The sequence below is a fragment of the Harmonia axyridis genome, chromosome 7, assembly GCF_914767665.1.
Source record: "Harmonia axyridis chromosome 7, icHarAxyr1.1, whole genome shotgun sequence".
Lineage (NCBI taxonomy): Eukaryota > Metazoa > Arthropoda > Insecta > Coleoptera > Coccinellidae > Harmonia > Harmonia axyridis.
The window spans coordinates 24,505,202-24,520,071 of NC_059507.1; the positions used below are offsets into that span (position 1 = coordinate 24,505,202).

Below are 14,870 nucleotides of genomic sequence, written 5' to 3' on the forward strand. Positions count from 1 at the left end.
GCGACGGGTCCTCGTTTTCCAAATCATAAAACGTCGAGACAAATCTGCACCCTTCACACCATACGGGTACGCACAGAAAAAAAAAACTACCCTCCCAAACTTCTCACCATCAATTCGAGCGGCAATCCATTTTTTATTTCTCCTCCATTTCATCAATCTGCGACAAGGCCCCCACCCAAGGACATATATCTGAGCTCGAATTGGCGCGCAGCAAAAATGGAAGAATAAAACACACATCGCGGCGAACGGTCGTATAATTTTTTAAAAATTTATCGTGTAATAAAACGCTTTTTATCGAGATTGTAGCAGCTCGTGAGACGGAGACGTACATTTTCCTAAGTCTGGACCAGGGGGTTGGGATCGAGTGACGTTTTTACTATTCGATCTCTGTGTTTTATTCCGGCTCGGATTCAGAGGATGCAGTAAATACGTCGTGTCATAAATTGACGCTCGTCCGCCTAGCTAGACCGTCATTCTCGGCGTCCTCTTCGAGTTTTCGAGGTGTGACTGGCCAATCGATTATGCAACTGGGTTCAACGTTGCGGAGGTCGCTGCTTTTTCGTTTATTATTTTCGAAAATAAACCTTCGGAATTGGTCAAGGGAGAAGATCATGAGATAACACAAGCTTAGTGGTCGAAGGACAAGTACAACAAGTTGACAACAGCAATGTCAAAGTTTTTGCGTCTTCTTCAATACTCCTCGAAACAGCAGCAATTTTATCTTCGGTACCCACATTACTTTGTCTTGATGAAGACGAACTGCACGAATTACTTACTCACTAAGCAGCTTATGTTGACGAAGTGCTCTATGAACTTTGTGAACAGATTGATTTCTTCAATGTAAATTTCCACGATTTTGTAAAGTTGTCCTGGCGTTAAACGATTCATGATCGAGTGGCAAACCTTAGAAGTCTAAAATACTGGTGAGTTCACTCGTTCACTGATTAGATTTTGTGTGAGATCATTTTGGCAACTTGGCTCGGCATGGGTTCTTTTTTTCTCCCCTGAGAGGAAATACCACCATGGAGCTGCTCTGTTCAAAATGATAATATAGATTTTTCCTCTTAAAACCACCGATTTTTATGGGGTTTTCATATAATTTCTTCGAACAATAATATTTATTGTAGAATGACAATATTTTTAATTTGCGAAGAAGGATTGATGATATGTTCAATCTATAAAGCACTGATAAATTCTTGAGATATTTGTGAACAAAAACCTACAAAAAAATCATAACAAAAGAAGTGAAACTATAATTTTGTGAAAAAAAAACAATCGACCATCGTATAGTGCTGCACTCTACTTAATTATATGCTTCGCGAATAGAAATAAAAAAGTTTGTTCATCGAAGGAGCGCCAGAGGGGAAATGAATGGGCACCTAATGTTTGACAGATACGCGAAAAGCCACGTGTTGGTAATCCCTCTTAGATGGAACTATAGAAAAATTAACCAATCAACGTCATCATTTTGGAATTTTCATTCGTTCTGTCGAAAGTTGAGATCAACTTCCAATTCGGAATTACATTGACAAAAAAATACGTGAACGATAAAAAATCGACGCGGTAATCGAGTGAAAAGGGACCAATACCATCGAAGTCCAAGAAGGCTTCAAAAGTCGCCACTTTAATCTCAAGGTTTGTGACCTCACCAGTGTTTTGGACATTTTAGCCAAAGCTTACTGAACAGAAATGTCAACCCAGTTTGACATCCTTAAATGTCAAATCACAGACAACATTTCATGCAGCTAAGAAAACAACCGATACTTTGCACAGAATGGTCGATTGGTAGACACTTCTTTAAATTCCGAAAGCAGCACCAAAAATGACGATGGTCAATAATAAATCGCACTGCACACAAAGGCGTAGAAATAGGGAGGTACTGGGGGTAATTACCCCACCAAGATTTTCAAAATATAAAATTTCAAAAATTTCGCATAGATGAAGAACGAGAATTTCTCCATAAAATGAACCAATAATAATTATTTCACTTTTCTTTGAAATCGACACGTCAGTAAAAGATCGCACTTCTTTACGGTTTATGAGATTATTATTGTTTTCAAGATGAGTACTTTTATCGCACTACAAGCTCGTCTTTGTCCGAGGTTTATTTTCCTTTATCTATGCGCTTTCTCGGCGTCTCCCCTTATTTGCCATCTGTGATTTTGGCATTCGTCACTTCCATTCCACTTACCCGTGGATTTAGGTTTTTTGTATCATTCTCGTCACAAAATTTCGCATCGAAATATTGTCTAGGCTGTGTTGTACAATTTATTGTGTTTCATTCAAATTGCAATTTATTTGTGAAAACATCCGTTTTGAATTGACTATATCTGCAGGGTGTTCCTAAATTGGAGCTACAAATGAAAATGACTGATTTCTCGAATCATTTCAAGAAAAAAAAAGTCCTATAACATGAGTCCGCGAACGCTTTGTTTTTGAAATACAGTCGTTAAAGTTCAAGCTTTTCTCTAATAGCACCTTTCCTTCACAAAATATTTTACTTGAATTGGCATAGATACTTCAATATAAAATTTCACCATGTGATATCCTATGATTCAATGCAAATGGTGAATTTTTTCTGGAAGGATGCCCGTTTCTTTCCTCCAGAATTATTTCTTTGTGAACCACTGTGATTTTTGTGAACTATGATTTTTTTGTTTGTTGTAGTTTTGTCGTATCTATAATCGATTTCGAGAAAAAAATTCAAACAGCTCTCTCTCTATTCTCAGGAATCCTCAGGAAAATCCTAATTATTATAAATTTCTAAGTGGGTAGCTGTGATAAATAAATGAATTAGAAGTTTTGGTACTTATTTAACAATTCCGTAGCGAAGATTAATAAAGATTCGATAAACTGGTTAAGCATCACAAAAAAGTAAGACTACAAGAAACACGCTGTATCTCGAAAATAAAAGCGTTTGCGGGCTCATGTTTATGGGACATTTCATCTCCAAAATTATCCAAGGAATCTCTCATTTTTCTTCGTAACTTCAATTCAGGAACACCCAGTGTAAGATAAGAACAATCGAATTGGTAATAAAACAAATTATTTCGAGTAATTTGGTTCAAACTTCATTATTAAAGCTCTTTTTCTCACATTGAAGTTATTGGTAAACAATATCGTCAAAAAATTTTTTTTCGATAACCAACCCCCCCAAAAAAAAAAGATCTACGCCCTTGACTGCACACAACTGAAAATATCGTAGTTTATTGACCGTCGAATCGATGCGGATCTCCAACTGACATTGTTAAAAAATAAATACTAGTCGATTGAAAATTCCATTCGGCGTGTACCGATTGAATTGAAAATTATAGTGGGGAAACCTGCCGTTCAAATCATCCGGAATGATTACACAATATAAATTGGAAATATATAATCAGCCCTGCCAAGCTATTATTATCATTTCGGCTCCCTGTATAGACCGGTAGTATAACTATTTCCTATTCGGAATGATTTCGAGCGTATTGATCAACCAGAGTGGCGGCAATCAGTTGTACTATCATTGACGATTCGAGCAATTTTACACTGTTTGCTGCGGGTTTTGTCGCTGGAAAGCATTTTGTTCCAGATTTCGTTATATCCAGAAATTGGATTGAAACATTTAGATTATTCGCAAAATCCATTTAATTACGTGAGGTGTTCATTAGATTTTGTGGATCAACTGGATAATGCGTCACCTAACACTTTTAGTACACGGTTGGATTGAAATTTAAAAAGAATTAACGGGTGGCCACTTTTTCAATGAGATTGTATTGGTAACTTTTAAACCATAAAAGTTAGAAGGTCGGTCAAATGAAGAAAAAGTTGCATGCATAGAAGCATTATCAAGCAGTTCAAACAGATCGAAATTATCAGGGCCCGTTATTGAGATATCATAAGAAAAGTAAATTCTGTCATTTTGATTTTTCTTTTTTTCCCACTTTATTTCAAATATTATCAAGGAATGTTACAGTAATTTTTTATTCGACAGTAAATTGTTCTCAATTTGACGTAATCAGATTTCGTATCCAACGTTTCGTGCTCTCTGGGCCACCCTCAACCTCATTTTTTTCAATAGGGACCTGTATATTTTATGACACTTTTCGAAACAACTTTTAACGCTGAATTCAACGATATATCATACAATGTCATTCAAAGTTGATTTTCAGGTGATTTTGACCCTTATCCGAATTTTTTTGGGTCGGATCTGTATTACATTCAGGTACCTTCAGTTTAATTAACAACATGCAACACATTTCGATGAGAAAATCAACTTACTCATCTTGAACTAAATAGAACATATCAGAATCAAATCAAGAAACAAGTAATAATTATTTAGATATTCCAATTCATAATAATTAAACGAATTATCATTTAATGAAAGAAAAATCGAATGATTATTCGAAAGTAAATGAAAATGAATGAAGTAAGTGTACGAAATGTCCACCATTTTGTAAAATGCACTTAACGGTTCTGGAACCCATACTTCTTATACATTTGCTTATTTCGTCTTCTTGAATACCTTCCAATACATTCTCAATCTTCTCGCGAGAAATCACTATTGTTGGATTTGTCATTTGTTCCAAAACCGAACTTTATTTTGTATTCGCGTATCTTGACTATTTTATTAACAGCAGTTATTGATAAATTGCATTCACTACAGATCCGACCCAAAGAAAATTGGATAAGGGTCAAAATCACCTGAAAATCAACTTTGAATGACATTGTATTATATATCGTTGAATTCAGCGTTAAAAGTTATTTCGAAAAGTGTCATACAATATAGAGGTCCGTATTGAAAAAAATGAGGTTGAGGGTGGCCCAGTGAGCACGAAACGTTGGATACGAAATCTGATTACGTCAAATTGAGAACAATTCATTGTCGAATAAAAAATTCCTGTAACATTTTTCGATAATATTTGAAATAAAGTGGGAAAAAAAGAAAAATCAAAATGACAGAATATACTTTATTTATGATATCTCAATAACCGGCCCTGATAATCTCGATTTGTTTGAACTGCTTGATAATGCTTCTATGCATGCAGCTTTTTCTCCATTTGACCGACCTTCTAACTCTTATGGTTTAAAAATTACCAATACAATCCCATTGAAAATGTGGCCACCCTGTAGATCAGCCTTTGAGCTAATGAAGATACATTTAAATAACACGTCCTTAGACATCGTGGCCAGAAAGAAGTCCGGATGTAACACCGTTAGAATAGACGAAGCAGCGAGAAGATTGAGAGCAAATTTTAGGCGGAAAGTAACAAATGAAGAAATAAAAAAGAGGGCACGTGCTTGTATAAGAGACGATGGAGGTCAAACATAAATTATGAATACATTCTCTACTGAAATTTTCAGTTGAATTGCTAAAAAGAAATATTTAATTCATTACTTTACTTTCTTTCCCCTTTCAAATCGAAATAAGCTGAAATTTTTTTGAGCACTAGTTTTGACTAGTGCTTGTATTCTAACAAAAACTTTTTCAAGAAATAAAGAAAGAATTTAGTAATATTTTTAAATAATTTTGTCATACATAAATTGTGGATTTCGTTAGTTACAGGCAAATTCATATCAGAATAGTTATTTATAATACAAGTGCAGAAGGCATTGATATTCTTCCACGAGTTCAAAATTCAAAAACGAGCCACGAAGTGGCGAGTTTTGGAATGAACGAGTGGTAGAATGAGCCTTCTGTACGAGTATTATACATTATTTTCTCTAATTCATTGCATTTTCATTGTAATTAATGAAATATTTCCATAAATATAATTTAGTGATTTTTGCATTGAAAAATGTTGGTTGGCAGAACTGATTTCTTTAAGGCAAATTGATGAATTGACAGATAAAGCCGTAGCGGAAAGTTCGGAGTGCCAACATAGAATAATAAAATATAACCATGAAAACTGTGCGTTTCTGATATATTCTCGCACGATTTTGTTCTACAAGATGTGGAAGAATGAACGGAATAACCACAGAATTAGAGAAATTCACTTCATACACCAACATTCTCTTCATACACCAACTTCAAATCGTCTCAATTCTTAATCAACATCTACTACGGTATAGTATTGCCTTTTTATACATTATATCTTTTCTGGAGAAAATAATCCAAAATCCAAATCAAACTAAGTCAACGTAGAAAAAATTGATAAAAAATAAAAACACAAAAACTCAAATATCTCGGAAACTGTTAATTATCGGTCATTAATAAAAATGGGTCAATCGTCTGCAAATAAGTGATACTAACACCTCCTTCAAGGTTCACGTCTAATGTCTAATTTAGAAACACCATGTATACTTCGTTCTTTCAGATGTGATGGAGATCTGCATTCTAAAGTTGCAAACTCTGAGGCGAATTGAAACATTTGAAATGTGGGTTTTTCGCAGAATACTAAAGATTTATTGAAAGGATTAAAGTGCCAAATGAGGCGGTGCTAGTCAATGTTGATGCAGATGGAAAGTTTTTTTACATCTTTTAAAAGGGGCAAAACGTCCTACTTTGGACAAGTGCTGAAGAGAAATGAATATCAAATTCTCCAGTTGATCATAAAGGACAAAATAGAGGAAAAACGAGGACCAGGAAGGAGACAACACTTCTGAATGAAGAATATATAAGACTAGACGAGAATTTATGTCCAAATTCTCAAAAGATGCACAATTGGAGTCATTACTTGATCAAGACGTCAGTCAAACGCAAAGAGAATAAGCAGGATCATTAGTAAAGCAACAAGCCATTTCAGAATGCCTGAAAGTCATAGGAATGATTCAGAAACTAGGAAATTGGGTGCCGTACTAGTTGAAGCCCGGAGATGTTGAACGGCGTTTGTTTGCTTGTGAATAGTTGCTTGGAAGGCAAAGACGGAAGGGGTTTCTGCATTATATTGTGACTGGAGACGGAAAATGGGTTCATTAAGATAATTTCAAGCGCAGAAAATCATGGGAATATCCCAGCCATTTTTCCACTTCGACGTCCGAACCGAATATTTACGGCTCCAAGATCATGCTCAGTATTTGGTGGGTCCAGCTCGGCGTAGTGTATAATGAGTTGTTAAAAACGACTGAATCAATCACAGACGATCGCTATCGAATGCAATTACTGCGTTTTAGCCGAGCATTGAGAGACAAACGGTCGCAATACAACGAGAGATATGATGAAGTGTTTTTACAGCATGACAATGCTCGACCACATGTTGCGAAAATGGTCAGGACACACTTGGAAACGTTGAAATGAGAAGTCCTACGTCACCCGCTGTATACTCCAGACAACTAACATTTGTTCGATCAATGGCACACAGCCTGGCTGACCAGAATTTCCGGTCTTATGAAAAAGTAAAAAATTGTATCGATTAGTGGATCGCTTCAAAAGATGACCAGTGTTCTCAACGCGGGATTTGTACGCTGCCCGGAAGATGGAAGAAAGTAGTGTCCAGCGATGGACAATACTTTGAACCATAAATGTATACCAGTTTTTCACAATAAAGCCTCGAATTTCGAAAAAAACGACTGGAGCAAAGTTGTACGCCTATGTAGTGTAACGTTACAATTGCCCATGAGACTCTAAGGACTAATTTCTAGGGGTGGTTTGGCTTATTTGGCAACAAAACTCCTACCCAGGTTTTTACAAATTTAATAAAATTAAAATATATCATACAATGATCGATCCTTTTCACTCCAAACAAAGAATAAAATAGAAACTTAACTTAAAACGATTTTAAATGAGTTACTCTGCTACTAGGATGGAACCTCTTCTGTAAATTATCTTCAGCCTTCTGAACACCAATTCTTATCAGGAAGCTATAGTACTCCAATCCCCATTCAACGAAGTTGATGTGATAATGCCAGGTATTTCGCAGGTATTCTCTCAGATTCAGGAACTAAAGTGGTCTAACATACGTACTATTCCAAATTCTGTATCTCAAGGAAATAGTTCTTGATATCTATCAATCCCAAGAAAGGTTTTCTTTGTTCTAATCCCACGGGAGGTTTCTTCGTTCTAATCCCACGGGAGGTGCTTTGAGAAAATGAACAAAAATGATATCAGAATATGTTAACTGAATTTACAACTCCTTCTCGGATTTCTAACCAAGAAATTACAAAGAAATCATTACATTTATTATCAAATAAACCTGAGAAGGAGTTTTGCTGACATTATTTGACACAAAAAGAATTCTACCAAACCTGAAATACGTTTCGAAAAGATGGATGACTCTAAAAAAAACTACTGTTTCAAATTAAATTGATTCATTCTGGTGAGATTATTACTTGTTGAATACAAATATTCATGTCAACACTTACCGAGAATCCCGACACAATTCTCGCCGATAAATAAGATTCCGAGTCTCAAATTAAATTATTAATGACTGAAATCTAAATCTTAGGTACGTATTCTTGCTGAAGTCTCAATAATCATTGAAAATCTTTCAGAAGATTCTCTCCAGAAACGCGCATCCGCGTTCCTACCGATAGTACACGATATGATACGATTAATTGACAAATTACCGCGTTCTCAAAAATTCCAGTAGCGTAACATGGAATGAAGCGTGCAAAATCGTTGCAGTAGAAAACTTGAAACGAAGCACAATCTCATCTGCCTCCACCTCAGTCTGCAAGACAGGTGTAAATCCAGTCAGACACCCATCTTGTCGCCTCAACTCCCCGGCAAAGACGTCGTAAAACCAGAAATTCAAATGAACCAATAAGGGTGGCTTAACGAACTCCGAAATAAATTAGAATGGAAAACCGTATTCGTGTTAGACGAGAGTTATTGCCCGGCGAACTTTATCAGTTGTAATACGGCCTTAAACACGATATTCTTGAAAGGCGAACGTAAGCGGAAAGACGGATATCTTTGTGCATGCCTAATTGCTATTTCTGCTCGTCCGTGATCCGTGACGCTGATGGACTGTTAACACTGGCGAAACGCGGCCATAACTGAGGCCGACCTGCTCCCGATCAGATAATGGGAAAAACGGTCTTCATTCATCTTGATGGTGGATTGACCTCCCAAGGAAAATTAACTCTTGTTTTGGAAAAGAGGGTGTTTGTAGGAATTCATGACTTGATTTGTTATTCAAGCTACTTGACTTGATATTCAAGCTACTTGAATGCTTTGCTAGAAATCAACTCATGTTCAAGTCAAGTAGTAATTTTTTAATTCTGGTAATAATCCATCGGTGGGGTTATTGATAATAGGTTTCAACAAATAATGGTCTACTCCACTGTATTTAATTTATGCACTATGCATTTCGGCCAGATTTCACCTACTTACACCAGAAAACTCCTGAAGCTGTCACGAGCGGAGCTTCGGGTGATGGTGGGACTGCTGACGGGGCACTGTCGGTACAAACATCATTTGTACCGTGTGGGTAAGTCAGCAGACGAGATTTGCAGGCTCTGTGGATCGGAAGTAGAAACGGCTGAACACTTGATATGCAAGTGTCCAGAGCTGGCTGGCCTAAGAACCATTCACATGGGCAAGCCGGTCCTGGATACCAGAGAGGTAATGGCCAAGGCCCCTAGGGAGGTTGTCAATTTTATTAACGTCGTTGACGACCTCCCTGGGTTTCTATGAATGAGTAGGGTAGTGAACAAAAGATCGGCATGGTCGCAGTTCCCGGAAGGCTTACCGAAGCAAAACGACCCCAGTTCAAATAATAATAATAATAATGCATTTCGGCCAGGTGACTCGCCATCATCAGGTGCTTGTTTATATGTATTAATTATTCAATGTTTAGTCAAGTATTAATTTATTACAAATACTCCACTTAAAATTGAAAAAATTACTACTTGACTTGAACTCGAGATGATTTCAAGTCAAGTAGCTTGAATATCAAGTCAAGCCCTGAATCCCTAGGCGTTTGGAATCGGCGATGATATTTGAAAAAAACAGGATGTTATCTACTGGTTGTCACTGTTGTTTGTATAATTTCGCTAGCTGTTAAGGTGCTGCTTAGCTAACCAAACCAGAGATCATTCGATCCAAAATTATCGATTTGACCAGATGATTATAATATGCAATGCTTTACACACGATACCATTAGTAAGTCAAAGATCTGGTAGATCTGACTTTCGAAGAATGAAAGCCATCGTGATGGACTGTTAACACTGGCGAAACGCGGCCATAACTGAGGCCGACCTGCTCCCGATCAGATAATGGGAAAAAGGGTCTCCATTCATCTTGATGGTGGATTGACCTCCCAAGGAAAATTAACTCTTGTTTTGGAAAAGAGGGTGTTTGTAGGAATTCATGACTTGATTTGTTATTCAAGCTACTTGAATGCTTTGCTAGAAATCAACACAAGTACAAGTCAAGTAGTTCAATTCAATTCAATTCAATTCATTTATTTCCAAAGACAATTTTACAATTGTATAGGAATAGTCAAATCCAAACTTATATCATCAATACTAAATTATACAAAAAAAAAAATAAAAACAAGATAACATATCATATTAACATTTTTAAATATTCGTCCACACGATAAAAACAATTCTCAATAAAAAAAGATTTTAACTTGATTTTGAACTCATTTAGTGATTGACAAGTTTTAATATTATCTGGCAAATTATTAAATATTAGAGGGCCTAAATTATGGGGAGATCGAAATGCAACTTTAGACATACAAACGTTGGTTCTCAAGTTCGAGCTATATCTGGTATTGAAATTGTGAACATCACAGTTCCTCCTAAATTTATCGGGATTTGTAAAAACATACAAACACATTTCATACAAAAACAACGACGGAACAGTCAAAATTTTAAACTTTCTGAAATAGTCTTTGCAACTAGTAGTTTTCGGTGTACCTGCAATAGAACGTATACACCTCTTCTGGGCCACAAATACGTCCTCACAGAGTGTCGACCAACCCCAGAAACAGACACCATATCTCAGTCTTGAATCAACATTAGCATGATATACCTGAATCAGTTGTTTCTCCGTTAGAACAGTTTTCAGCTGTCTCAGAACATAGCTTTGAGAGTTAACTTTTAGTACCAAATATTCACAGTGTGACTTCCAGTTAAGGTTAGCATCAACATATAGGCCTAAAAACTTTGTGCTGTCACTAAAAGATAATGACCGGTCACATAATCTGATATTCAGCTTATTAATACTCTTCTGAGAATGGCGAAATCTCATAAATGTCGTTTTATTAGGGTTTAAGTGAAGTGCGTAGTCAGAAAACCAACCGTCTATTCTTTCAATCAGATTATTACATTTCCGTTCGAGAGTAACATCAGAACCACCAGATATCAGGGATGATATGTCATCTGCGAAAGCTGCAAATGAAGCATCAAGATCAATATCATTGAATTGATTGATAAACAAAATGAAAAATATTGGACCAAGGATAGAACCTTGTGGCACTCCAGTTAGGGTATCCAACAAATTCGAATTGACACTTCTTATATTATTATCTGAATCAATATTGCTTATGGAAACATACTGTAGTAGTAATTTTTCAATTCTGGTAATAATCCATTGGTGGGGTTATTGATAATAGGTATCAACAAATAATGGTCTACTCCACTATATTTAATTTATGCACTATGCATTTCGGCCAGATTTCACCTACTTACACCAGAAAACTCCTGAAGCTGTCACGAGCGGAGCTTCGGGTGATGGTGGGACTGCTGACGGGGCACTGTCGGTACAAACATCATTTGTACCGTATGGGTAAGTCAGCAGACGAGATTTGCAGACTCTGTGGATCGGAAGTAGAAACGGCTGAACACTTGATATGCAAGTGTCCAGAGCTGGCTGGCCTAAGAACCATTCACATGGGCAAGCCGGTCCTGGATACCAGAGAGGTAATGGCCAAGGCCCCTAGGGAGGTTGTCAATTTTATTAACGTCGTTGACGACCTCCCTGGGTTTCTATGAATGAGTAGGGTAGTGAACAAAAGATCTGCATGGTCGCAGTTCCCGGAAGGCTTACCGAAGCAAAACGACCCCAGTTCAAATAATAATAATGCATTTCGGCCAGGTGACTCGCCATCATCAGGTGCTTGTTTATATGTATTAATTATTCAATGTTTAGTCAAGTATTTATTCATTACAAATACTTCACTTAAAATTGAAAAATTACTACCTGACTTGAACTCGAGTTGATTTCAAGTCAAGTAGCTTGAATATCAAGTCAAGCCCTGAATCCCTAGGCGTTTGGAATCGGCGATGATATTTGAAAAAAGCAGGATGTTATCTACTGGTTGTCACTGTTGTTTGTATAATTTCGCTAGCTGTTGAGGTGCTGCTTAGCTAACCATACCAGAGATCATTCGATCCAGAATTGTCGATTTGACTAGATGATTATAATATGCAATGCTTTACACACGATACCATTAGTAAGTCAAAGATCTGGTAGATCTGACTTTCGAAGAATGAAGGCCATCGTGATGGACTGTTAACACTGGCGAAACGCGGCCATAACTGAGGCCGCCCTGCTCCCGATCAGATAATGGGAAAAACGGTCTTCATTCATCTTGACGGTGGATTGACCTCCCAAGGAAAATTAACTCTTGTTTTGGAAAAGAGGGTGTTTGTGTGAATTCATGACTTGATTTGTTATTCAAGCTACTTGACTTGATATTTAGGCTTCTTGAATACTTTGCTAGAAATCAACTCAAGTTCAAGTCAAGTAGTAATTTTTTAATTCTGGTAATATTCCATTGGTGAGGTTATTGATAATAGGTATCAACAAATAATGATCTACTCCACTATATTTAATTTATGCACTATGCACTTCTGCCAGGTGACTTGCCATCGTCAGGTTATAAAGGGTGGCCACTTTTTCAATGGGATTGTATTGATAACTTTTAAACCATAAGAGTTAGAAGGTCGGTCAAATGGAGAAAAAGTTGCATGCATAGAAGCATTATCAAGCCGTTCAAACAAATCGAGATTATCAGGGCCGGTTATTGAGATATCATAAGAAAAGTAAATTCTGTCATTTTGGTTTTTATTTTTTTCCCACTTTATTTCAAATATTATCAAAAAAATGTTACAGGAATTTTTTATTCGACAGTAAATTTTTTTTAATTTGAAGTAATATGAAGCAAATATACAATAAAAAATATATCAAGTACAATCTATCAGAACAGTTGAAACTTTTCCAAATAATAAATATATATCGAAAAAATCAAACTTACCGTGGAAGAACAAGGTCACAAAAATAGCCAGTGAACTGATAGCATTCATCGCAACAAACAGAGTCAATTCACCATCATTTCGAAAAAAAAATCAACGTCAATCCAAGTAGAACCGATGACGAACGAAAGAAAAACCGCGTGTTTAGTCGGAAAACCTCTGGAGCTGGGTCGCGTAAGCTTTCCCTCGGTATGGAAAAGCAGACTGACTAGTGGAGAACTCACTCCAAGATTTCCAGCATAATTTCGCTAACGAGGCATGGGAGTGCCGCAACTCAGGATCCTGGAGACGGAAAAGTTTTGGTCTGGTAGAGATCTAATTATCTTGGAAAAATCACAGGTTGGGAATTCGAGTATAGCGCTTACGCTTAGTCAGAAGCTGTAGAGAAAATACGCAATATTTTCTCCTTCAGTTTATTGAATCAAATTTGTTTTTTGAATATTTGAGAACCATCCACTAAGCTCCTTCTGAATATAATTATTGTATTTATTAATAGTAGTAATTCACATGATTATAGTGTTTATTAGCAACAAATTACAAAAATAGGAAATAAATCGAAAAAAAAAATTATGTTACAAAAAAAAATTTACTAAAATGTTGTTGATTCTATTCTTTGAATTCGGATTATATTAAATTATATAAGCATAGTAGGTTGAAACCAAGGTCTATAGATTTAGACAGGTTGTCTCGTAACTTTCAACCAATCAGCGTCAACCATTCTTGACTTCACTCGGTTTACACATTCAAATAAATAACATTTGATTGCAATGAAATCGTGGGTTTTCACGGATTTTCTTATCAGTTTGATCGCGTATATTGTTCGTAGTCTATCCTAAATAATCTTTAATCTCTTCAAGCATGAAATTGCTACGATAAAATTTCTGTCAATGATACAGACACTCTATAGGCCTTGACAGACCCCGGATTACGCGTTACCCCACTCTTCAACATAAGTTACGAGGCAACCTGTGTAATCTAAAGACCTTGGGTTGAAAAATAGTCATTAAGTCCAACAATAAAAAATTACATACGAAAAACTAATTCATTAATAAGCAAAATCATGAAATAATTCCTGTGAAATTTGGAATATTCGTTTTATCATTGTGGAAAAAATTGAAAAGCATTGTCGATATATTATTTTATTGGTGGAGGCATAAGAAATTTAATTGCATTGGAATATCGTGATTATATTTGCACTTTTAAACGAATTTCGTAATGTTTATTTTCACTCGAAATCTTAAATTTCGTCACATGTGACTCTGAATTATCTAAGAATTTTGAGTTATATTACAAAAATTAAGGAGTCCACTGTCACGTTATATTGAACAGCCATATTGGTTTCTGGTATATTCCAGAAAATGTTGAACCCCTATATGTTTTCTCATTTCTTTTATATAAAGGCTGTTACTAAATTGGAAGTTCCTACAAATAAAAAATGAAATGAAATATTTCTTGGGCAATTTTGTGAAAATAATCCCATAAACCCCCTTTCTTTTCGAAATACGGGTCGTTGAAGTTGGATATTTTTTTGAGCTTTTTCTCATAGTTTCTTCGCTTCATAAGATATTCAGTTGAAAGTTGGAGAAGATTTTCCAATTGAGAGTTTACGTCACTTTATATGCCAATTTTGATTGCAAATATACAGGGTAATTTTTTTTCAAGAACAAAACCCGCTCTTTTACCACAGAACTTTGTTCTGGTCCACTGCAAGCTGAAAAAAATTTAGCCTACTACTAAACTTTTTGGTT

At 36.1% G+C, this 14,870-nt stretch overlaps 1 protein-coding gene across 1 annotated transcript in view; it reads right to left on the reverse strand.

Moving 5' to 3' along the window:
- LOC123683792 (carbonic anhydrase-related protein 10-like) overlaps positions 1-13,316 on the reverse strand; it is a 315,162-nt gene extending 301,846 nt beyond the window's left edge. The window contains exon 1 of the mRNA XM_045622685.1: positions 13,125-13,316. Within this exon, the coding sequence (XP_045478641.1) occupies positions 13,125-13,173 (49 nt within the window). The 5' untranslated portion in view covers positions 13,174-13,316. The remainder of the gene's footprint in view (positions 1-13,124) is intronic.
- Positions 13,317-14,870: the final 1,554 nt, after the last annotated feature.